Here is a 25,681-nt window from a genome sequence, read left to right as displayed (position 1 = left end):
GTCGTGTCCACAGTAAGGGGACTAATGGTCTTGTGCTTGTAAAACAGCAGCCCAGTTCCTATTTAGTCCTTTGATTTCCAGAAACAAGAGCCTGATTCTTACCACCCCTTGGATGCAGTTGGATCCAGTGTCTGGCGCTGTTGATGAGAAATGGCAGTGGAGCCAAATTGTAGAGGATTAGTATAAATCCAGGGCCTTCTACACTTGAGGAAAGGGAGTGGACATTTTTACCTTTTCAGGGATTTGCTTGAGAAGCCATTAGGATATGTACAGATATTAGTACTTTGTAAAAGAGTTGAACAAAATGATTATTGAAACAAATTCCGATAATTCCATCAGACCCCCCTATATTTACAATCTTGAAAATGTAGGATTTCTGTTTATTTGTGCTCCTGGCATTTCATTTACTTAATTTTTTTAAATTCAAGTGAAATTGACCTACCACATTACATTAGTTTCGGGTGGACAACATAAGGAAGTGATATTTGTATAGACTGGAAAATGATCACCACAAAGTCTAGTTAACATCCATCACTATACATAATTTTAGGATTTTTATCTTATGATGAGAGCTTTGAAGATTTTAGGCATTTCAGTTTACTTAGTACATCAAAACAAACTTAACAAAGACAATTTCAGCTCAGTAGCTGCTTGTTGCTTAATTTTTCATTCCGTGTAAATCTTAGAAGACATTCAGTGTGGTCACGTTGGGTAGAAAGACCAGGGAGAAGTCACACTAGATGTACATAATCCACGAATGGGAGAAATTTATATCTTTTGGGTGCTAAGTAAATCAGTACTGAATTAGCCTGTACAATCATGCCTCATGGTACTTCCATTTCAGTACAAACTTCCCTCACATTTACACTTCCTCTGGGTCACCCCCATCTCGCTGTATTCAGGGGTGTTCTGTTGCTGGAGAGCTCGGCTGTCATTGTGTTGTCTGAATAGCTGTGTTGAGTAAACAATGATTTGGGAGAAGCAACCTCCCTCCTTTCCCCCCCTTTCCTATTTGGTCGTGGCTCAATTTACTTTCTTGGCTTGTCTCTCTTGAGATATCATAGAAACGAGGGAATTCATTTCTCCATTCCATCCATCCATCAATCCATCCATCCATCCATTTCCCAAGGCTCACTGAGTGCCCAGACAGGCCACATGGCAGGAATACAGGGGCTCCCAATGCAGCACAGACTTGGGCCTTGCTCTCATGTCCCAGGGCCCAGAGAAGGCTTGTGTTGCAGATAAACTAAAGATTTTTATTTTTTATTTTTTTATTTTTTAAAGATTATATTTATTTATTCATGATAGACGGAGAGAGAGAGAGAGAGAGAAAGGCAGAGACACAGGCAGAGGGAGAAGCAGGCTCCATGCTGGGAGCCCGACATGGGACTCGATCCTGGGACTCCAGGATTGTGCCCAGGGCCAAAGGCAGGCACTAAACTGCTGAGCCACCCAGGGATCCCCAAACTAAGGATTTTTAATAATCACCCAGGTGACTCCACAGCTGATAAAATTAAAGAGGGTATTCTTTGCTTGGAGACAATGAAGTTCATATCAGGGCAGGGATTAGAGACCCTCCTGACAAGGACTGTGGACAAGCCACATGACATCTAGAAGCCCTTTGCCCTTCCGACTGTCCTGGGTCTGTTCTCAGGTGGGGTATGGAATGTTGTGAGCCAACTGAGGCATCTCAGGAAGTATGTCTCTACTTCTTTGGTTTTGAATCTTCTGTTGACTCAAGACACTATGACCTTGGTGTTGAAGGGTCTTGGCACTACACTCCTGCACTTCTGGGAAGGGTCATGGAATCTGGAAGCCCTTGCAGTAGGAGCGCTTTTCCTCACATCCCTAACCATACCGGCTAACCTATGCTAGTTGTGAGTACCCTTTTGTGAGTGAGTGAAACATGCTTAACATCCAGGCGCTTAAACCTCAGGCCTAACTATCGGAGTACAGTGCACACAAGAAAACAGTGCCCACCCACCCATTTCTCCCCCTTCTTCTACCTCAGTAGACACTCCCCTGATGGATCTCGTGTCAATGGCCATAGAAGAGGTAGCTCTGTACCGCCTGGGTTCTGCCTCTTGTTGGTCCTCTGTTTCTCACTCCTGGGGGAGCCAAGACATCATGGTTAATTTCTCAAAGCATCATCCAGACAAGGAGGAAGCTCCAGTTCACGAGTTTCTCTGTCTTCTACAGCCTTTGCCATACAGCTGTCTCCAGAAGCAGGGTGTGCTCTCCCCTGGCCTTTCCCACAACCTCATCCTTTAGCAAGTGGGCTTACTCATGACTACTTCAACTGCCTGTATCTGAACAAAGTATAAAAGCTTCTCGACAATTCTATTTCTATGGTTGGTATTTGTTGAGCGGAAGGTTACTTCCTGTTTGGTAAAAATTCCAACATTCCTTTTACTGGAGGAGCCACCATGTAGGAGGGATACTTAATATTCTTTAGTTGAAGACCCTCAGCAACTAAAATTATTCCCCTTTCTCGCTCATGTGAATCTTGCACAAGTGATGGAAGTGGTGCTTCTTGGGCCAGGAGAACAGGGGGTGGCTCCCTGATAAATCCTTGATATGTCTGAACACGTAACAGAACAAATTTCCAAAAATTTTACATAAGTATTAAGACCACTCCTATGCTGAAGGCTATCAATATCTTGCATTTGAATGACTCTTATTTTCAAAGTACACTTGTATGTTATCTCCTTATCAATGAAGCCAGTCAAAACTATTATTAATCCATTGCCTAGTTTTATTCTTGTAGGTCATTTTACTGTACTGAGGCAGCTTTAAAACTGTTTTGCTCCTGTATTGGTGTGTGTTCAATGAGAAAAAATACATTTACGTTTACAAAAGACTTGCAGACATAACATAAAGAGATCCTGTGTACCAATGGTCCTCAACCTTGGGGGATTTCTTCCCTGCACTGCTCCCGAGGATATTTTGAACTGTCTGAGGTTCTTAGATTTTACAATTGGATGTGCTGCTGACCTGGAGCATGTAGAGGCTGGGGATGTGCTACACATCCTACAAAAGAATAGACAGCCTTCCACAAGCATGACTTCTCTAGCCTAAAATGTCAACAGTGCTCAGCTTGAGAAACTCTGCTGTAGACTCTTCACCCATTTCCCTACGGCCATTATATGAAGTGACCCTGATACATAAAAATTAAAGAACTATCATTATTTTTTTTTATTTATGATAGTCATACAGAGAGAGAGAGAGAGGCAGAGACACAGGCAGAGGGAGAAGCAGGCTCCATGCACCGGGAGCCCGACATGGGGCTCGATCCCGGGTCTCCAGGATCGCGCCCTGGGCCAAAGGCATCATTATTTCTTTTTTCAAAAAGATTGTATTTATTTACTCATGAGAGAGACAGAGAGAAGCAGAGACACAGGCAGAGGGAGAAGCAGGCTCCATGCAGGGAGCCCGATGTGGGACTCCATCCAGGGACAAAATGCCACCAGCACCCTCGTGGACACACTAGGATCTGAACCCCTTTCTAGCAACTCATGGAGCATGAAATGCCTTGGCTCAAGTCTAGCAAATGGCAGGGAGTAAACCTCAGGACACACCCTTGATTTTTAGAGGATATTTTGTATCTAACAGCAGCTGTCTACGTTGAAAATGTTGAGCTTAGTGTTTTCGGCAACAATTTGAACCTCCTAGAAATCTTTGTATCTAGGTAGATAAAATATTTTCAATCTCTTTGCGGAGGTTGAAGTTGCCGAAAGCAGAAGTTGCCACCAATGGAAACCCTGAGGAACAGAGTTGAACTGGTAGTAAAGGATGGCATAGTTCCAAGGCGATGGGGACCCAGGAAAGTACTTGGGGCACAGTGGTGTTGGTGGAATTGTATGTGTCCCTCCTCCTCCTCCCTTATTTTTCTTTATTTTATTTATTTATTTATTATTTATTATTATTATTTATTTTTGATGGTCACACACAGAGAGAGAGACAGAGAGAGAGACAGAGAGAGAGGCAGAGACACAGGCAGAGGGAGAAGCGGGCTCCATGCACCGGGAGCCCGACGTGGGATTCGATCCCGGGTCTCCAGGATCGCGCCCCGGGCCAAAGGCAGGCGCTAAACCGCTGCGCCACCCAGGGATCCCCCTTATTTTTCTTTATACCTCTTTATACTTCTTTGCACCTGCTAGTGTGTCCATTTATTTACTTGTTTATCTTCTGTCTCCACCTCCTTTAGAAAGCAAGCTCCATGGGAGAAGGGACTTTGTTTACAGCATATCCTCTGACTCTCTGCAGGGGAATGCGTGAAAAACAGCTTGACTGTTTCTGCCAGTAGAGGTCACTGTCCCTCGGAGATTCTCCACCAGTGTGCCTCCCCCCCCCCCCCCCGGAAACCCCCCACCCCCACCCCGCCCCGCCCCCTTCCTCCACCCCCCACCATCCAGCCCACCTCCCACCTCGCCCTGGCATATTTGGCAATGATTGGAGCCATAGTTGTATTTTCACCATGTGAGTATGCTGCTGGCCCCTGGGGGCTGGTGGCCAGGGATTCCGCTTAAAGCCTGCAAAGCAGGGGACAGCACCCAACAAACAACGGTTATCTGGCCCCAGATGTTGCCAGTGCCAAGGTAGAGAATTCATGGTGCAGGCGAAATCCCACTACGCGTACCTTTGAAAGAAAGACAAAGACACTGTCTGATACTAAAGTTGCTTATTCTTCTTGTTAAAATAGAACAAGCACACTGTTTTCACTATGGCAACTGGGAAAATAGGGGAGAAGCAGGCCTTCCTGGTAGGTGGGGTTCCAGGGCAGGGCAGGGCAGGGCAGGGCAGGGCAGGAGGAAGGCAGAGGTTTTGGCAGCAACGGTGTGTCTTGAGCGTGGGCCCTGCAGGATCAGCAGAGGCGGGTCTGGGGGCCTGGGCAGAGGCGCAGGCTGCGGTGGTGAGGGCTGGCTGGTGGTGTCGGTGCCTCGCGTAGGCGCGGGGGGCAGCAGGGTCAAAGCACGGCGGGTTTGAGTGTCAGGAGGTGGTGGCGGCGGCGGGACTCTGGCTCGGGACACAGGGGGGGCCCCGGGCTGCGGGTGTCGCGGCAGCAGGTCAGGCAGGCCCCCCAGGTGGGTGGGTGTTCCGCTAGACAGGCGGGGGCCAGGAGCAGAAGCCTCTTCTCAGAGGCCCAGGCCTGGGCACGAAGATCGGGACCACTCCGTCTCTCCAGACGGGCCTGAAGGCAGACGTCCTGGCCTCTGCATTCAGCTTGCGCCTCTTGGCGTGGGGGGCTTCAAACCAGAGCGGCCTGTGGGTCCTCTTCTTTCCTCTGCTGCGTCGGCTGGGGGCCCTGAGCGGGCTCTCCTCGGCGCGGGGGTCCGGGTGCTCCCGGTCGGCTGGAGCCCCGGAGACGCTGCCGCCTCTGCTCTCGGGAGAAGGGACGTTGACGGTCACCACGTTCCAGATGTTCAGGAGGCTCTGGGCTTTGCAGAGCCAGGGCTTGGCCCACGTCTTGCGAGGCGAATCCCGGTCGGTGAGGATCTCGAGGGGCGGCCTGCTGTGGAAGCGCCTCCAGGGCTTGGGGACCACGACGCCCTGGGCCCGGGCGCGGCCCCAGCGGGGCGGCAGGGTGGGCAGCGGCCTGCGGCGGCCCCACAGCTCGCGGTAGAAGGAGAGCACTTGGCCCTGACCCAGGCCCAGCGGGCGGTGGGCGGGCCCGGGCCCGGGCTGCGCGGCGGGGCGCGTCCAAGCGGGGCGCGGCCGCGCGTCCTTCGTGGTGCCCAGGTACGAGCTCAGGTAGCTGCCCATGACCGCCGGCCGGCGCGCTCCGGCCTCGCCTCTGCCGCGGGAAGTCGCTCCCGCAGGCGCCCCCCGCGTCCGTGTCCGCGTCCGCGTCCGCGTCCGCAGCCGCGAGGCGCGCAGGCCCAGGGCGACCGTTGACAGACGCCCCTCGTGGGAACCCCGCGTCACCGGTCACGGGTCCTGCGCGAGCTGGGCCAGCGCCTGGCGGGCGCGGCAACTGCCGGGGGCGCCGCGTGCTCTCGAGGCCGGGCACCCCCGCCGCCCCCCCCCCCCCCCCCCAGCTCCCCACGCAGGCCCGCGGCGCCGGGCCTAGGCAGCGCGCCCAGGAGGCCTTTGGCTTCGGCCCGGACATTTGCACGGACGAAATGCACTCATTTCCGTCAGGTCCTCACAGTGGCAGAACGTGCGCACAACGGCACTCGGTTTCCTTACTGCAAAAATGCACGGAGGGCACTTGGACGCTCTTTTAAAGAAAGAGGAGCTTATGTTTACCCCTAAAGGGCACGTGCGCTTCCGTCTTCCAGGCTGCTTGCTAATGCCCCCTTGTTTTGCAATTTTGCTCTCGAGGAAATGGTGACGGCCCTTCAGGATTTATGCTTTAGCCCCAACAACGTTCATTTATGTGGACTCTCCTATAATTTTCAGCCTTCTTACAGTCCTAGAAAGTGTTTTCTGTGTATCCAAATGATTTTCCTTTTTCATTTCTATGGATAATGATAGAGTAGAGTCATATTTTCCATTAGTACTTGAAAACATGTGACATCCACAAGTGTTCAAGGGCTGCTGGGTAACTGATTTTAGTCCTTACGTTTAAAGTCTGTTTAAGTTGGTGTGAATCAATCTCTTTTTGTGAAAAATTCCCTCAAAAGCCCATGCAGAATGCATCTGTTGGGCTGGCTCCAATGATCGGATGAGAGATATAAAGGAGAAGCCAATGATAAGCCCAAAAACAGGCAACAGATTCTATCCAGAGCTGAGCGGGATGGACAGCTCAATGTTGAGGATGCTAAATATCGCTTAATGAAGACATTCTTGAGGTTTTCCCTTTTTTTTAAACTAGTTTTACAGGTAGAGTTTAGTGATTCATCAGTTGCATATAACATTTAGTGCTTATTACATTTAGTGCCCTCCTTAATGTTCATCACCCAGTTACCCATCCTACCCCTCCTCCAGCAACCCCAGTTTGTTTCTTAGAGTTAAGAGTCTCTTATGGGGGGTGGGGGCTGGGTGCCTCAGCCAGTAAAGCACCTGCCTTCGGGTCATGATCCTGGGTCCTGGGATTGATCCCCATGAGCCCCAAGTTGTTCGGCTTCCTGCTCAGTGGGGAGTCTCCTTCTTCTGCTTCTCCCCCTGCCCATGTTCTTTCTCTCAAATAAATAATTTTTTTTTAAAAGTCTCCTATGGTTTGTGTCCCTTTCTGATTTCATCTTATTTTCTCTTTCTTCCTTTGTGATCCTGTTTTGTTTCTTAAATTCCACTTATGAGTGAAATCATGTAATTGTCTCTCTGTGACTTTCTTTGCTCTGTGTAATAACCTCCAGTTCCATCCATGTTGTTCCAAGTGGCAAGATTTCATTTTTTGATGGCTGAGTAATATTCCATTGTATGTGTGTATGTATAGTGTATATATATACACAGACACATATATACTATGTCTTCTTTATCTATCCATTGATGGACATCTGGGCTCTTTACTTATTTTGGCTACTGTGGACTTTGCTTCTACAAACATTTGGGTGCAGGTGCCCCTTCAGAGAGATACCAAATGTTTTGGGATTCAGGGGTGTGGTTATCTGATGGGTAGCATTCTCCACTCACCACTGAAATGGGGGGGGGCAATTTTTTATTTAAGGAATGATCCCCAGGTAGATGATTTTTAAAAGAGAAATTCTTATGATAGAAATAACTCTTCATAGATACCTATCTCTTCAGGTGGTCATAGCATGAGATTGGACAGTCTAATCCCATTGTGTGTGGATTTCTTATAATGTATTTTTCTTTCAAATGTCCTCAGGAGTTTTCCTATCTGCAGCACAACAGAGTGTCATTCTGGTTTGTAAGTAAAGAATCCTCCAACAAATCAGTTTTCTGCTGGTGAGCTATAGGGAATAAGAAGTGAATCACCCCTACCTATGCTTTTACTGGTAAACCAATGTGTTAATTAAAAGCCATTTTCACACTGAAGAGGTTTCTTTCACACACTAAGCGGTAAAGGATTTCATTTATTAGTTGATATTAAAGATTAGTACATATTAGTGGTGCTCAAGCAGGGGTGAGCTTGCAGTAGACATCAGAGAATGTATGGAGGTATTTTTGGTTGTCACTCTTTGGGGTACTACTGGCATCCAGTGGGTAGAGGCCAGGGATATTGCTAAACATCCTATAATACACAGGACAGTATCTCACAATGTAACTACTGATATATTTATGATGACCACATGAAACTTATGGAGAATAAACAACTCATGGAAAATTACAACTTAAGAACGGACATCAAAGGTGTCTTTGGGATATTTTTCTATTCAATACCATAGTATGCATTTTATTTGAAATAGTTTTTGTGTCCCTTAGGAATATTTGACAGTTTTAACATTTCAAGTTCATCCGAAGGTATTTTAGTTTATTAGTTTCCATTATAAGTAGGGTTCTTCTGTTATATCTTGTGATTGACTGTTACAGGAATTGAGGTCTATAAATTAGTACAGTACTCCAATAATGTTCCTCTCATTTCTTTTTTTTTTTTAAGATTTTATTTATTTATTTGACAGAGAGAGAGTACAAACGGGGGGGGGGGGAGCGGCAAGCAGAGAGGAAGAAGCAGGTTCCCACTGAGCAGGGAGCCGATGTGGGGCTCCAGCCCAGGACCTCAGGATAATGACCTGAGCCAAAGGCAGACACACGTAACCAACTGAACCACCCGGGGAACCCTCCTTTATCTTACTTTGCCTAACTTTATTGGCTGCTACCAGAATTTAATCAATTTAATATTTAGTATAATAATTATAGTGGAGTTAGTAGATATCCTTTCCATACCAGTCATACTCTACTTCTGAGCCCAGATTAATCGACATTATTAACTTAGGGAATTCTCATTTGTTTTATTAAAAAATTTTACAAGACATACATGATGATGCCACCTGGGTGGCTCAGTTGGTTGAGCATCTGATTTGGGCTTTGGTCATGATCTCGGGTCCTGGGATTGAGCCCTGTGTTGAAGGCAGACACTTAACCAACTGAGCTACCCAGGAACCCCTAAATGAATACAACCTTTTAAAAAATACATGATGAATTATCAAATATATTTTAGGAATTTATGAAAATATGAGTTTTCCCTTTAGCTTTGCGGATGGGATGTAATCTATTGATCATAAGTGTATGATTCCTAATACTGAATGATCCTTATAACTAGAAAAAATCCTATGTGGACAAATCCTACTAGAAAAAAATCCTACCTAATATACTGGTGGATTCTAACATTTTATTTAGTTTTTTTCCTAAATATTCTTGACAGATATTACTTTAGGGGCTTAGTATTTACTTTTTGGGGAGTGCCAATCTTTGGTGGGTTTTGGTTTCATTGTTGTCTTGGCTTCATAAAAAAGAACTTGGAAGCTTCTGTTCTTGTAAAAATTTTTTTAATCAGAATTCCAAAAAAAAAAAAAAAACAAGTAAAAGCAATTATTATTACAGTTAGTTCATTTTTGAATTAAACATTTTGTGAGTTGACATAGTAACCACCACTGAAACTCTCATTTCTTTTCTTCTTTTTAAGATTTTATTTATTTTTTCATGAGAGATACACAGAGAGAGAGAGAGGCAGAGACACAGAGGGAGAAGTAGGCTCCCTGCGGGGAGCCTGATGTTACTCGACCCCAGGACCCCGGGACCATGATCCAAGCCAAAGGCAGATGCTCAACCACTGAGCCACCCAGGTGCCCCTAAACTTTCATTTCTAAATGAAGAACAATTACCAAGTAAAAACCTCTGACTTAGAATAAAATTTCTGTATTTTTGGGCTCTGTCTTTACCTTGAAATTTCACAGTAAGTTCTCTTAAGAAAATTAAGGTTTTTGCATCAATACAGAGAATAAACTCTGAATTATATTTGCCAGAGGGGGGACACCTGGGTGGCTCAGCGATTGAGCATCTGCCTTTGGCCCAGGGTGTGATCCTGGAGTCCCGGGATCGAGTCCCACATCGGGCTCCCTGCACGGAGCCTGCTTCTCTCTGCCTATGTCTCTACCTTTCTCTGTGTGTGTCTCTCATGAATAAATAAATAAAATATAAAAAAAAAAGATATTTGCCAGAGGGGAGGGAATATCAGGGATGGGGGGGATGAGAAAAACGGGTGAAGAGGAGTGGGAGGTACAGGCTTCCAGTAATGAAATTAATAAGTCATGAGGATGAAAGGTAAAAAGCACAGAGAATATAGTCAGTGGTATTGTAATAGACTTGTATGGTGACAGATGGTAGCTACACTTGTGGTGAACACAGCATAACATATGGATTGTCAAATCACCATGTTGTACACCTGAAACTAATATAACATTGTGTATAACCTACACTTTAATAATAAATGAATAAAGAAATATCAAAGGGTTTCCAGCCTTCATTTTTTCCATGTAAAGGTCTTAATTTTCAGAGATTCTGCACAATGCATATACAGTAAAACACGTTACTATAAAATGAGAGCAAAAAGCTTATGTTCCTCTATGTGTTAACTCCTCTCTGGTTAATTTGAAGTATTTCCAATTTCATGTCCAAACTGAGACAATGTTATAGCACATCTTAATAAAAATGTATAAGCATTACAAGATGTTAACAACTGATGCCAAAGTTGGAGCCCAGCCTTGTTTTAAAGGGACAGACTAGCATTTCCTCATACAGAAATGTGGAAAGAACATACCTGATCATGATCAACCTCTACGGGCTGCTTCTTAATGATCCAGGTGACAGACTCAGAGAGTGGAGGGGTAGTCAGGGACCCCGAGTAGGTCCAGTAATCTGGGCAGGCAGGCATCAGGCAGGAAGGATCGAATGACCCAAATTCCACAAGGGTGTCCTGGCCAAGAGAAGGGGTCACCGAAACTATCATTCAGCGTGAAAACCACTCAGGAATTGCAAGACAAGACCCTGATTCCTGGGGAGTCTGGGGACCAGCACTGGTCCAGAGGAGTTGCAGGTACCTCTGGGTGCCTAAGGACAGAATCACACCCATGCTTTGTTCTTACATATAATCCACTGTGCAAGGTTCTCTTTTTTAAAAAAGAGACATAACAGATTTTAATTGAGACATAATTGACAACAGTATAGTCCTGACAGTCCTCCACGGGAACATGGCAAAAACCACCTTCTCTGCCCAGTCTAGTGAGTTTGCTGCAGGTGGTCTGCTCTGACCTCTTTGGGAGGCATCAGGTGGTAGCTGGTGCATGAACAAGGAGGCTCCTCTTTTCCAAGAAAAAGGAATAGAGTTCTCCTTTCTAAAACACAATGCAAATTCAGGGGAGCCAGGCCCCTGGGAGGAAAGGGGAGACAGAGAGAAGGGAGGAAAAAGAGGGAGGTGGAGGGGAAGAGGGAAAGAGGTAGTGGGGAGACAGCCAGGTGGGTGGAGGTGGGGAGAGAGAGAGAAGATGTGGACCCCCAGGGAACAGCCCCTTTGGGATCCTGAATACTGGACAGTTAACCCTGGGGCCTGCACAAAGGTAGATCCTGAAGGATATGGTAACTGTTCTTTACAGCTAGCCAAGCCAAGGTTCTGTCAGACTCTTCTCTGCCCCCTGCCTGTGAGAGGGCAGGTAGAGTCAACAGGGCTGCTCTGGGTGCTTCCACCGGGACTCAGAAGGAGCAGAGGAGGGGACAGCGCTGTGTTCCCGAGTCCCTGAGCGCTGGGGCATGGCAGCAAAACCAGAGGTCAGTGCCCACCAACAGAATCACTTCTGTGGCCTTCAAGGTGTCCCAGGACCAGGGGCTCAACACATGCATCTTAAGTGGCAAATTGTCTTCTGGGGCAACTTTCAAAGTGCCTTGTCAACGTCTCCACTCTGAGATCAAATGTAAGGTGTGTTTCAAGTGATTTAGGGAAAATAGTATTACCTTATGCTTGACTGCACCGTATCCATCAATTTCTGTAGCTCTCTGTGATATGTAGCTATAGAACAATAAATGAGAAAATATTTTTAAAAATGAGATCTTACTCTAGTATTGTTATAGAATGTGAATTTGAATCAGATACTTGGTGATTACCTACAAACAATTTACAGTACTCAAACTTCACTTAGGCTGAAAATTTTGGATGTCACAAACATCACTGAATGAAAGCATATATGCAACAAATGGGCAGGCTGTCTGCGGCCAGGCTCAAGCCCACAGGGTGCAGGGAAAGGTGGCCCTGCTGTTAGCCTTGCCCTCTGAGCCTCCCTGGCGCTTGGCCTCCAGGGGTGCTGGTGGCTGAAGCTCTCCCAGCCAGCCCATGGTGTGGCCCAGCTCTCAGCTCCCGCCCAAGTCCTCAAGTACTCATTCAGGGTGCCTCAGTGTTATAACAATGTGTTCCAGTTTCTGTTCGGTGCTTTGACATCTGAAGCCTTTCTGACACAAGAGGGGTTGTCCCTCCCAGGGCTAGCTAATTCCAAGAGAGAACAAACACCTGGGAGAGTGCCCTTCATAAGGAAACCAACCAATCCAGAGCCCAACCACCTCCTTTATAGGGTTCTTACATGCTGAGTCACTAGTCCTGTGCCCTAACCTCCCCAGGACTAGGTAGCAGACAACTAGGGACAACCTCTATACCCTAGAGCCTAATGAAATTATTCAAAGCGGCCAATCTTCAGTCCACTTACACTATCTTATGCATCCCTTCCCCCAGAAACCAAAACAGGCTCTCATCCACGATTTCTCCTCCTTCCCTTTGCCTCCTGGCCATCCCTGGTGCTTCCCCAGGTGGCCTGCCTTCTGGTTTTAGGGACTGTAGGATAAAATGCTTCTTTCATGACAGTCATTTCCATGTCTGTATGTTTTACCCTACCTGATTAAAACAAATCTTGGGTACCCTTAAAACACTCAGACTCCAGAGCTTGCAGGAGGCTGCACCTGCTGAGCCTGCAGGAGCTCAGAGGCTCTGCACAGAGTGTGGTCCACAGATTTTCAATCCAGTTCTCCATCTGTCAGCGCTGTGACCTGGCAGGAAAGCACTTAACTTCACTCAGCTTTGCTTCATCTGAAAAATGCAGATGATAGTATCATCATCAAAGACCTCTGGGGAAGTTAAATGAAGCACTTAGCAAATATATAGTCACATGGCACTCATAAATATTAGTTTCTTTCCAGATCACTTCCCAAAGCTGTTTGACTTTATGTTCTTATGCCATTTAGAATATATTAACAGATCTCACATTTTAACCATTATTTATTTAGCATTATCTGCCTTTATCCCTTTGTAACAGTGCCTACAAACAGAAAAGTAATGTAAACTACAAAGGTAATTTTCAAGTTTCTAGGAGCCATATCTAAAAAGTTTAAAGGGGCACCTGGGGGGCCCAGTTAGTTGAGTGGCTGCCTTTGGCTCAGGTTGTGATCCCAGGGTCCTCGGATTGAGCCCTGTGGCAGGCTCCCTGCTTGGTGGGGAGTCTGCTTCTCTTTTTCCTCCATTTGTGTGCTCTCTCTCTCTCTCTCAATAAATAAAATCTTAAAAAAAAAAAAAGTTTAAAAAAAGGTGAAATTACTTCTGATAACATTTTATTTTGCCAAATACATTGAAAAGATTGTCAGTGTAATCAATACGAAAAATTACTGACTTTCCATTTTTTTCCACAATAAGTCTTAAAAATCTGTTATGTATTTTACACACAATGCATCAAATTAGATGTTAAATTTTCATCAGAAATACTTGATTTGGGAGCACCTGGGTGGTTCAGTCAGTTAAGCATCTACCTTTGGCTCAAGTCATGATCTCAGGGTCCTGGGATTGAGTCCTGCTTCGGGCTCCCTGTTCAGCAAGGAGCCTGCTTCTCCTTCCCCACCCCCCCACCCTCCACTTGTGCTCTCTTTCTCGCTCTCAAATAAATAAATAAATAAATAAATAAATAAATAAATAAATAAATAAAATATTAAAAACAAAACAAAGAACTACTTGATTCAGATTTTACTTGAAAATATAGATGCATATACTCAAGTTGTTCCAAACATTCCAAAAGTTTTCAACAACTGAATTTAGTAACAGTTTTTAAATTTAATTAAAATAAAATTAAAAAAAATCCATTTCCTCAATTACACTAGCCACATTTTAAGCTTAATAGCCATACATGCCTTATGGATACGATATCGGACAGCACAGTTTTTTTATATCATTTGAAATGTTATTTGTAACGATTTTGTATTTTAAGCATTGCTTATCTTACCAGTGTACTGATCCCAATATTCTTAAGTAACAATATCATAATGTTCAATCTTTCCGTTCTAGAATACAACACATCATTTAAAGTTGGTAAGATTTTTTTACCTTTAAAAATATTTCTATTATAGGGGCATCTGGGTGGCTCAGTTGGTTAAGTGTCCAACTCTTGATTTTGGCTCAGGTCATGATCTCAGCATCATGAAATTAAGCCCTACATTGGGCTCTGCACTCAGCAGGGAGTCTGCTTGTTCCTCTCCCTCTGCTCCTGCCCTTGCTTGTGCTCTCTCTCTCTCAAATAAATAGATAAAATTTTAAAAATAAAAAAATTCCTATCAGAGCCAAACCATCTTCCTCTAGTTGCTGTATCCTCAAAGCTTTGAAATTTGACTGCATTATGAAACAGCAAGTGCAGCTGAAACACTATTAAAAGAAAGATTAATGCCCGACCCTACAGGATTGCTTCAAAAGAAATCAACAGCCTTATTCAACCTACAATATTTAAACGTTTCCTCACCCAAAATAAAGCCACTGGGAAAAGCATATGATAATTTTTTTAAGATTTTATTTATTTATTCATGAGAGACACAGAGAGAGGCAGAGACATAGGCAGAAGGAGAAGCAGGCTCCCTGTGGGGAGCCTGATGTGGGACTCGATCCCAGGGCCCTGGGATCACGACCTGAGTCAAAGGCAGGTACTCAACCACTGAGCCACCCAGGCACCCCAGCATATGACAATCTGATACAAAATGAGACAGAAATAAAGAAAAGGAAGCAATTTATGCAGGAGCAACAATTAATATTACTTTGAAATAAAGGGATTTATTTGATGAGAAAAATAGTATTTACATAGAAAAGTGGATAATATTTCAGTGAGGGATCAACATTTGTTCAATTCCCATGTTGATTTGCCAGAAACACTAAAGTCCAAGATCCATTGGCTTATCAAAAGTAGTAAAGATGCTTATCTTGAGAGAAGCAGATTCTCCCCATGGAAATTAAATAGGAGTTAAAGACACAATTCTTTGATGGATAACCACTCAAAATGTATTTCTATTTTTAATGTAATATTTAAAATTAAATTAGGGGAGAAGTTGTAAAATATATATATTTGTTATTTCCTTACATGCTCCCTATACTTCCCTACAAATTATTCCTCATCCATGATTCATGACCTTTCTAGCATCAGCATCCCCCCCAGCCTCCCAAGTGAGACGACGACTCAAGTATGTGGCTAACTTTGCCTTCTCCTCCCTTGAAGAGGAGTCTGTCTCCAGGTCCTGATGCTTTTTATGGAAAACAAGATGGAGTCAGTCAAGTCAAGCAGGGGCCTGTGTCAAGCAATGATGGGAGCAGTTAAGGGCAGTGCAGCGACCAGACAGCACCGAGACCAGCACCAGCTGACAACACCCCAGAACCAATACCAAGCAGAAGCAGAGGAGGTCTGCAGGGGCCCAGAACTGGTGATTAAATCCCTTTAGCAAGAGAGGACTTCTGCAGCAACATCAGACTCCTGAGAATGACCCCTCTGTGTCTGAGCAATCGGAAAAGGCAGCCACCTGCCAAGGGCTGTGCCCGATGTGTCCCCCAACAGAACTGAGCCCCTCCACCGGACCCATCGACGCCCCAGCTCAGGGGTGCGCCCACAGCCCGACTTCGTGTTTGGCCCAGGAATTTCCTGCTCCCACCCCTCCTGTGGTTTACTGTGTGGCTTGTCTTCTGTCCTGCTCTGCGCACGTGTAAGAAGCCAAGCTAGCCACGTGGTGGGGTGTCCTGGAGTGTGGACTCCTCACCCGCTTCACAATCACGTTACCCTTGCTCGGTGACCGACACCATGGAAAGAGACCGCCCGCAGGTGCACCTTCCGAGTGTGCTCAGGACACCTTTATTTTAGAAATGCCTTTTAAAAACATGCTTTCTCTCTACTTCAATTGTTACAGGTTTCATTTAAGCTCCCACCATCTCATGCTTGGATTAATCTGACCTCGTGGACCGGCACTACTGACTGGGTTAATCTCAAAAAATAAAGCAATTTACTATTTAAATGAAACCATGCAAATAAATAAATAAATGAAACCATGCTGTGCCACACTGTCGCGTAAAAATAACCAGTACTGATGAACCTATCTCCCATCTACCCCCCAAGCTTCAATGATCATCATTCTTCTTCCTGTCTCTCCCTAAAATGCACAGTCTGCATTCCAGCCACTTCGTTTTTGGCCATTTTCTGAACATCTGCTTTTGCACATGATTTTCCCTCAGTCTCCAATGCTCTTCTGATTAATCCTCTTGACAAACTCCGACACATCCTTCAATACTCGAGATAAATGTCCCCAGATAAAGGAAATTCTCAACTTTTAATATTTGTGGGCCCTGCTCCTGGGCGCCCAGGGAAGCTCTCCTTTAACATTTACCAAGGTCAAAATGACTCAGCAAACCCTCAGAGTATGAGCTCTCTTTCTGCCCTGAGCACACAATGTATATCTGCTTTGTTAAATAAAATAGCCAAAAGGGTGCATTCTGAGCACAACAGATAAGAGGAAGCAAGAACTTCCCTGGTCCTCTCCTGGTTATTAAAGTCATACAGCTCTGCATATACTAGAAATTTAAGGGCTGCAACCTCCTGAAACATCGATCATTTGTAACTTTTTAAAAATGTTATAACTTACATATATAAAATGTATATAACCCTTCATCAAATGATCCTTTAGAGAAGCACTATCCTCTTTGTGAAGGTGGTGTTTCCTGGGCAGCTGTCCTCACTTGGGCTGGAATAAAACTCCTTTTTTTTTTTTTTTTTTTTAAAGAAATTCTAAAAGGTTCATTCTGCATTGACACCTCTCCTTGGGTGAAATCATAGACTCCTCTGGGCAATCTACATCATCCCCTCCTCTGTGGTGCCACAGCACTTTTAAAAACCCTTTCTCAATCACACTTGCTTTATAACTCTAATTTCATGCATGCATCTCTCACTAGACTTTGAATGCTGGGAGGTCAAGAATCTACTTAGCATTCCTGGCACCTGCTGCAATGCCTGGTACATGGCTGGCACGCAGTCAATACAGAATGAATAAATAAATCACTAATTGACAAAATACATACATGTTATTAGCTGACTAAAAATGTAAAGTGTCTTTTTCTTGTTTGACTCTGCTTTTGCTCTGCATTGCAATCTTATCATTTAAAATCTGGCTAAACAGTATTACTATTTAATATAGGAGCTATTTGTAATGTCAACAAGCAGAGGAAGGTTAGCACACATTCAACACGCACAGAAAACAAATTTCAAATGAAAGTAATTCAAATGAACAATAAATATATATGTAAAATTTCAAAAAAATAAATTCAAATATAAAATTTTAAATAAAAATTTAAATATAGAATCTATCTATATTTACCTACCTATCCATCTATAAATAGAAAATACCACTCATACCAGAAGGAAACATGCACGAAAATGAAAAGGGACATGGTTCATATACTCAAAAAACTCTAATGGTGATGCAGCAATTTCACTTTGGGGTATATATCAATGGAAAGAACATTTTGGAAGATATTTTGTACACTCAATGTTCATAGCAGCATTGTTCACAATAGCCAAAAGGTGGCTACAACTCAAGTATACATAGATAGTGAATGGATAAACGAAATGTGGTCCATCCATGCAATGGAATATTATTCAATCTTTAAAAGGAAGGAAATTCTGGGGCACCTGGGTGGCTCAGTGGTTGAGCGTCTGCCTTTGGCTCAGGTTGTGATCCTGGGGTCCTGGGATTGAGTCCCACCATCAGGCTCCCTACAGGGAGCCTGCTTCTCCTCTGCCTATGTCTCTGTCTGTCTCTCCGTGTCTCTCATGAATAAATAAATTTTAAAAAATCTTAAAAAATAAAAGAAGGAAATTCTGACACCTGCTATAACACAGGTGAACCCTGTTGACATTATGCTCAGTGAAATCAGCCTGTCATAAAAAGGCAAATACTGTGTAATTCCACTTATGTGAGGTATCCAGTAGTCAAATACAGAGACAGAAAGTAAAACGGTGAAACGGTCACAGCCAGAAGCTGAGGGAAGGGGAAAAAGGGGAATTATTGTTTAAGTAATAGGGTTTCGTTTTGGAAAATGGAAAGTAATAGAGACAAATGGCAGTGCTGGTTGCATGACAGTGTGACTGTACTTAACACCACTGAACTGAATGCTTGCAAATGGTTAAGATGATAAATTCCACGTTCTGTGTATTTTACCACACTGAAGAACGAAAAGCTAAGTGCAATGCATCCCATGCCACTGCTCAAAGAGGTCCACGTTCCTATGGAGGCGGTGTGGTGTGGCCTGTGCTGATGCTGACCCGAAACTGTCCCTTCAACTCCAGACAAGACCACCGTCTGGCTCTCACCTGATTTACCTGTAGAATCTTCAAATTCCATGAGGAAAGAGTACCTGTTATTCCAGACATGGAGGCAGGTGGTCAGGTCGTAAGAGATGGTGAGCGTTTTTTTTTTTTTTTTTTTTTTTTAAGATTTTATTTATTTATTCATGAGAGACACACAGAGAGAGGCAGAGACACAGGCAGAGGGAGAAGCAGGCTCCATTATAGGGAGCCCAACGTGGGACTCAATCCTGGGTCTCCAGGATCAGTGAGCGGTTTTAAGGCAGGATCAAAGACGCTGTCCCTCCACTGGATGTTGATGGGCGACTGGTGCTTGCCCACCGGGACCAGGTCCATGCTCTCCCAGAGCAGGTGCACTAGGAGAAAAGCACATCGGGGCTTATGGTCAAGACGTCCGCTATACGGGATCACACAGCGGGCAATGCCAGTCGTGGGGGCTGCCGAGGCTGATGGAATCGAAGCCTGAGGGATCAGCCACGTGGGGGCCGATGGCATGGACCAAGGCCGCTCAGGGAGCACTGGGCACAGGGGCAGCCTGCTGCGTCGTCAGCGCAGGCAGCTCGGCCCACCCCCTCGGCTCACCTAAACCAAGCGCTGCCAGGCGTCATGCCAACAGTAGGACGTGCCAACAGTAGGACGCGTGCAGATGAGCACCGTGGGGAAGGAGCGTGGTCTCCAATGAGGCTCTTTTCTTTCCCAATAATTTTCTGAGCCCCACCCACCAAACCAGGTTTACATGCAAATACAGAGCCATGCAATTTTCCCTCGTGGATTTCTTTTCAACAAAGGCCATGGGGGAAGAGGAGGAAGAAGTTTTGGAAAGCAAGTGTTCACCGAAGCACTCTATGTTTTTCATTGCTTGGCTAGGAGAAATAAAGGCTTGCGTGGCATGCGTCTGTAATTTAGCTTGCAATTTTGAAGATTTCTGGATTTATCCAATTATTGTATTATATTATTATAGGCTTCCGACTGAGATGAGGGCAACACTCTAGGGTTTTGGAAAAATGAAGGAAGGTACTGATGAATCGGGGGGGGGGGGGAAGGAGTGATTTCTTCTTAGTTTGACATATGCTTACCTTAGGAATAACACTGCCACTCATTTTACCACCAAAAAAAAAAAAAAAAGTCTTTTAGGGGGTTGGGGGTGAATAGCAAAGCATTACAATCTGGAACAAGCAAGCTATGGTAAAACCACAGACAAGTCCAGAGAGCAAAGGAGAGGGCTGCTCCTTTACAGAGTGAAGGAGGAAGGTAGGAAGGCCTTTAGAAACAAAAAGTCCACTGGAGGAATCTGGGAGCTGGAAATATAGTGGCTTCTTCTTCTTTTTTTTTTTTTTAAGATTTTATTTATTTATGTTGGAGAGGATGTGGAGAAAGGGGAACCCTCCTGCACTGTTGGTGGGAATGTGAACTGGTGCAGCCACTCTGGAAAACTATGTGGAGGTTCCTCAAAGAGTTAAAAATAGATCTGCCCTACAACCCAGCAATTGCACTGCTGGGGATTTACCCCAAAGATACAGATGCAGTGAAACACCGGGACACCTGCACCCCGATGTTTATAGCAACAATGTCCACAATAGCCAAACTGTGGAAGGAGCCTCGGTGTCCATCGAAAGATGAATGGATAAAGAAGATGTGGTCTATATACACAATGGAATATTCCTCAGCCATTAGAAACGACAAATACCCACCATTTGCTTCGACGTGGATGGAACTGGAGGGTATTATGCTGAGTGAAATAAGTCAATTGGAGAAGGACAAACATTATATGGTCTCATTCATTTGGGGAATATAAAAAATAGTGAAAGGGAATAAAGGGGAAAGGAGAAAAAATGAGTGGGAAATATCAGAAAGGGAGACAGAATATGAAAGACTCCTAACTCTGGGAAACGAACTAGGGGTGGTGGAAGGGGAGGTGGGCGGGGGGTGGGGGTGACTGGGTGACGGGCACTGAGGTGGGCACTTGACGGGATGAGCACTGGGTGTTATTCTATATGTTGGCAAATTGAGCGCCAATAAAAAATAAATTTATAAAAAAAAGATTTTATTTATTTATTCATGAGAGACACGGGGGGGGGGGGGGCAAAGACACAGGCAGAGGGAGAAGCAGGCTCCATGCAGGGAGCCCAACATGGGACTCGATCTCGACATGGGACTCGATCTTGGGACTCCAGGATCACGCCCTGCGCCAATGGCAGGCGCTAAACCGCTAAGCCACCCAGGGATTCCCCTGGCTTCTCATTCACGGCCTGAGTTGTAACTGTTTCTCACTGGCTGAGCTCTTGCTGGGGAAGAAGGGGCAGTCTTCCTTCCTCAGGCTGAGACAGTGGATTAGTAGCTGAAGTACTGTCCTCGTGCAAGGTTTACTTCTTCCTGTTGGGTCTGCAACTGACTAGGAGACCTCCTGACTCCACTACAGGTTAAGGTGTACACACGGAATTGTCCTGATTTTCCTACAGAGGGTCAAGCACCGGGTCTTCATAGTAAGTCCTGGATAAATCTCAGTGGATTACCTGTAATGCACATAGAGCTGTTGAGACATCCATGCATGATGGATAGAACTACATGCGTAATTTGGGGTGCCCCTGTTCTCTGCCCCTTAGGAGCACCACAGATGGGCAAAACCAAGACCAACAGGAAAACCAGAAGAAATATGCTTCGAGATAAATCACTACCAACGACACTCTGTACCTCACTCCACTGCTAAGGAGAGTAAGAATCTGAGAAAGTGATAAGGCAGCTGCTACTCAGCCAACCCACTCTGTATGGCAGGTTCACAGAGACCCCTTTTTTCATAAAAAACAAAAAACAAACAAACAAAAAAAACCCCACCCAAAACCCAGAAACTTGCCTCTAGTTTACCTTTACAAAGGAGGGATTTGTTTTGCTTGGGTAGCTGCTAAAATCTAAAATTCAAAATCCTAGCCGTATGGGTTTTTTTTTTTTGGGGGGGGGGGAGGGTAGGGCAAAAATGAGATAGAGAGGGCTCTCCTGACAGTAGACCAGTGGTTCTCAACAGAAGGGAGCAACGCTGCCCCCAGAAGACATTTGGCACTATCTAGAGATAGTTTTGATTGTCACAACTGGAAGAGTGCTGCTGACATCTAGTGGATAAACGCCAGGCATGCAGCTAAACATCTTAAAATGCACAGAATTACAGGACCCCAACCATCAATGAAGTTGAGAAACCATGGTCTCTGCAAACTTAGGGCATTTTTTTTTTTTTAACGATTTATTTCCATCTTTGCCCTCCATCTTGTCGCCTGACCTGTCTCGGGCTATGTGTTATGGATCCCTTGGAAATTAATATTCATACCTTAGAATAGCCAAGGCCAGAATGTGAGGTTTGCTTCAGCCTCTCACGAATCTGTCAGAGATGACACAGTCTCTTTCCCTTCCCTGACACACAGATGGTGTCACAAGGTTAAATGTTAGCTGTAAAATTAGGTGTGTGCCAACCCTTTGAAATGCATGTGAATCCTCTGCCCTCACTACAGTGCCCCCTGGGAGTCTCCTCACTCTATAAAATCTGTGGACCAAGGTCCAGACTTTGCAAATAGCTAGCTGTGTCTCGCTGGATTGTCACCAGCTTGATACCTTGCAGTAAGTTACTCTGAATAAAACTCTGTGTAAACTGTACAGAGTGGCTTGCTTTGTATTCTGGTCTCGAAGTGCCTTCTCAGGTTGGGGGAAGCTTTACTATCCCTCTCCCACCTTCTAACACAAGTAAACAGCCCCGATTGAGTTTTCAAGGTGCCTGGCACAAAGAGACCTTGCAACTCCATCCCCTGTAAGACACTCAGACTGTGGCTGAGGGTTTGAGAATTCACTCTTCAAAACCAATTCACAAGGGTCTCCTGTAAAGACTAGGCAGGAAGGAAACTAACAAGCAGATCCCCAAGATGATCTCTCCTTTCGCTTTGACTTGTCCCTCACACTGCATTCAGGAAATGCCCAGAAATGCCTATTCTCACCCAGGCAAACACTGGCCCCCCCCCAAACTGGGCCTATTCCTTTGTTGCTCTGTTAGGACTGTAATGCTCCTATCAATTTATGCCCTTTGGTTTATAAGTTCAGCAGCTTCTGGAAGGTTTTCTCGCCCCCATCACTTCCTCCTTTGGGAATCCAGACCCATCCCCCCATCCCCCCCTTGGTGGCTGTCACCTTAGCAAAGCCAGCCTTTCCCAAGGGGTTTGTTTTGCAAGATAAACTGTTGTGAGAGATACATTCACATTTTTGTTCTTTCCTCCTGTGGGAGCTAAGGGCAGGCCACCCCAAAATGTGCCACCTTGGCATATTATTTCAAACCACAGTTACTTAAGAAACAGCCAGTGCAAGAACACTTGGAACCCCCCTTTGCCTCCAAAAAGCAGGAAATAAATCTCCCCTGTGGAAGGTACCTTTCCCACACCAGGAGGTAAAGAGACAAACCTTATCACCAGAGACAGGAAATTCAGAGCTGAGAAGACTGTATAGACAACCTTTGCTCCTTTTACTAATTTACTACTCCAGCCCAAATTCTGTTTAGAATTCCTTACTAATTGAAGATCCTCAATAATACGTTTTCTTTGTCCTGCCAATTCCCCACAGAGTTATTGTTTCTTTGTCAAAACAGTATAAATACTGTCCACTTTGGTCATTTCTTTGTTTGTTTTTTAAAGATTTTATTTATTTATTCATGAAAGACCACACATACACATATACAGAGAGGTAGAGACACAGGCAGAGGGAGAAGCAGACTCCATGCCAGGAGTCCGATGCGGGACTCAATCCCGGGACTCCAGGATCATGCCCTGAGCCGAAGGCAGGCGCCAAACCGCTGAGCCACCCAGGGACCTGGTCATTTCTTTGGATGACAATTTTACTACTGGGTCTCTGTGTGCATGTAATTAAACTTTGGGTTTTTTTTTTCTCTTGTTGATCTCTCTCATGTCAATTTAATTTAGTCCAGTGAAAACTTTGAAGAGTAAAAGAAAAATTTCCTCTCCAATACTCCCATCATCTTCCTCCACATTAACAAAATACAGATTGAAATTTACAGTTGCTTACACTTTTCCTCAAAATAGGAAAAGGATTGAGTGTTCTGATTAATAGTGTCTTCATTTCATTTTCAGGTTCTTCTCTCATGGAGGAAAATAAACAGGAATGGTGATCTTATCAACCATGGTTTCAGTAAGCAGAGCTACACTGTCGTTAGGAAGGTGTCACTAATATACTGCTAATGAGTAACAAAATCCTTGTTGGTTCCATAGTGAAAATGTGCTTGGTTCTAGTTCTTATTAATAGGAGTAGTCCTGGTTTTGATTTATTTTGTGTTTGTATCACCCTATGTCTCCAGCCTCAAGATTGTCCCTCTTTCAACTCTTGAAACGTAGAAAGAGCACATTCCTGCCTTAGCCCCTCAATTCCTGTTCCTCCTCCTCAGAAATTAATTTCCACTCATTCAGCTCAGGGCTGGCTCCTATTATTGGCTTATCACCTCTTCAGTAAAAGTGTCACCTCCTCACCTTTTTGATTATCCTATTATATGAACCCCTCTCTTTTTTTAAGTCATAACATTCTGATCTTTTGCTTCAAAACATTTATTACACAGGTGTAATTATCATATGCATGCATGCTTATTATCTGCCTCTCCCAGTGTTGTATCAACCCCAAGAAGAAATGAAGTGGTTTTTTTTTTTTAATCAATGCTTGTTCACTAAACATGTAAGATAAAGAGCATTGTTGAGAAGGTTCCAGTCTTCTATCATCTTTATTCCTCTTACCCTAATGATCACATTACATTTTCTTTAAGGATCTTTCATGCTAAAAAAAAAAAAAAAAAAAGGATCTTTCATGCTTATCTCTTCCTTGCCTTGTCCATGACCAGCAGCCCAGGTCAGGCCCCTACACTCTAGACTTCATACCATGTCCTTTGGTCTCAATACCCTCTACTAGGTTTTACCATCGGACCATTTTCCTAAATTACCACCTTTATCATATTGTTCCTGTTTTTTTTTTTAAGATTTATTTATTTATTTATTTATGAGAGACAATGAGAAAGAGAGAGAGAGAGAGAGAGAGAGAGGCAGAGACACAAGCAGAGGGAGAAGTAGGCTCTTCGCAGAAGCCTGATGTGGGACTCGATCCCAGATCCCAGGATCATGACCTGAGTCAAAGGCAGCCACCCAACCACTGAGCCACCCAGATGTCCCATGCTATTCCTATTTTAAAGTCTGTATGTCAAATCCTAATTTGTGTCCAGTGCCAAGGTTTTCCTCTGAGGAACCCATCTTAGCCACCTAAATTTCCTTTCTCTTCATTCTTCCCAAACTCTGGTCTTGCCATGCTATTCCCCTTGGTCATTCAAAATGAGATATGCTATAAATGTAAAATACCCATTGGGCTTTGAAGACTTAGTACAAAATAAAGAATGTAAACTATTTTGATGATTTTTATATCAATTATACGTTAAAGTGATATTTTGGATATACTAAGTTAAATATATCAGTAAAATTAATTTTGTCTGTATACTATATTTCATCTATATATTTCCTGTATAGAATTTCATAATTGAACACATTTATTTGTTTTTCCTTCAGTTTTACTGACATACTATTTGTTCCTTTTTAAATATGGTTATTGGAAAATATAGAATTGCCCATATGGCTCGTATTGGTGGCTCACATTATTTATCTATTGGACAACCTCACTGGCTTTTTCTCCTGTGTCTTGCCCTGTTACTGTCCTTTTTCTTGAGATGTGCGATTTCCTCATGTAATTTAAGATCCCTAGTAGGCCTAGCTAGGGCTGGGCACAGTGATAGGATTCACAGGGACAGCTTCCTCCCACAGGATATTGCTAAGAAAGATCACAAATTGTCTTCTCAGAGCATGAGAGCTATAAAAGACATTCTGATGCTGAGCCCAGGCAAGTGCAGCATACACATGCAGTTCTCAGCACAGGAGACTAAAGCCCACAGTTCCTGAGGCTCAGTGTTCTAACACTCCTTATAGCTGCTGACACCCCTGAGGCCATTAACATAATTTCAAGGGGCTCTTAACCAGTCCATTGTTTCTCAGGATTATTCAAAAGTTAATAGAAGACAACACAGTCGGGGTATCCCAGCTTGTTTTATCTAGGGATTAATAAAACTTTCTGTTAAGACATTG

The 25,681-nt window shown here is 44.3% G+C and overlaps 1 protein-coding gene and 1 long non-coding RNA gene across 5 annotated transcripts in view; one reads left to right on the top strand and one right to left on the bottom strand.

Annotated features, from left to right (window-relative positions):
- The window catches only part of CA5B (carbonic anhydrase 5B), a 133,473-nt gene that overhangs the window by 99,049 nt on the left and 8,743 nt on the right, over positions 1-25,681 (bottom strand). For 3 of the 4 annotated variants that reach the window (XM_038586881.1, XM_038586886.1, XM_038586880.1), the window contains exons 3-5: positions 12,779-12,970; positions 11,851-11,905; positions 10,664-10,819 (exon numbers count right to left, since the gene is read on the bottom strand). In XM_038586881.1, coding sequence (XP_038442809.1) covers positions 10,664-10,777 — 114 coding nt within the window. In that variant the 5' untranslated portion in view covers positions 10,778-10,819; positions 11,851-11,905; positions 12,779-12,970. Of the gene's footprint in view, positions 1-10,663; positions 10,820-11,850; positions 11,906-12,778; positions 12,971-25,681 lie in introns of those variants that run through there. The other variant, XM_038586882.1, reaches the window with a different exon arrangement.
- LOC119878055 overlaps positions 1-25,681 on the top strand; it is a 37,381-nt gene that overhangs the window by 11,459 nt on the left and 241 nt on the right. Inside the window, exon 2 of the long non-coding RNA XR_005386160.1 lies at positions 23,645-23,702. This is a non-coding gene — a long non-coding RNA (uncharacterized LOC119878055). The remainder of the gene's footprint in view (positions 1-23,644; positions 23,703-25,681) is intronic.

Source organism: Canis lupus, chromosome X, assembly GCF_011100685.1.
Source record: "Canis lupus familiaris isolate Mischka breed German Shepherd chromosome X, alternate assembly UU_Cfam_GSD_1.0, whole genome shotgun sequence".
In the NCBI taxonomy this organism is placed as follows: Eukaryota; Metazoa; Chordata; class Mammalia; order Carnivora; family Canidae; genus Canis; species Canis lupus.
Note: the sequence above shows the minus strand (reverse complement) of the source record. Positions and strands in the feature narration are given on the sequence as shown.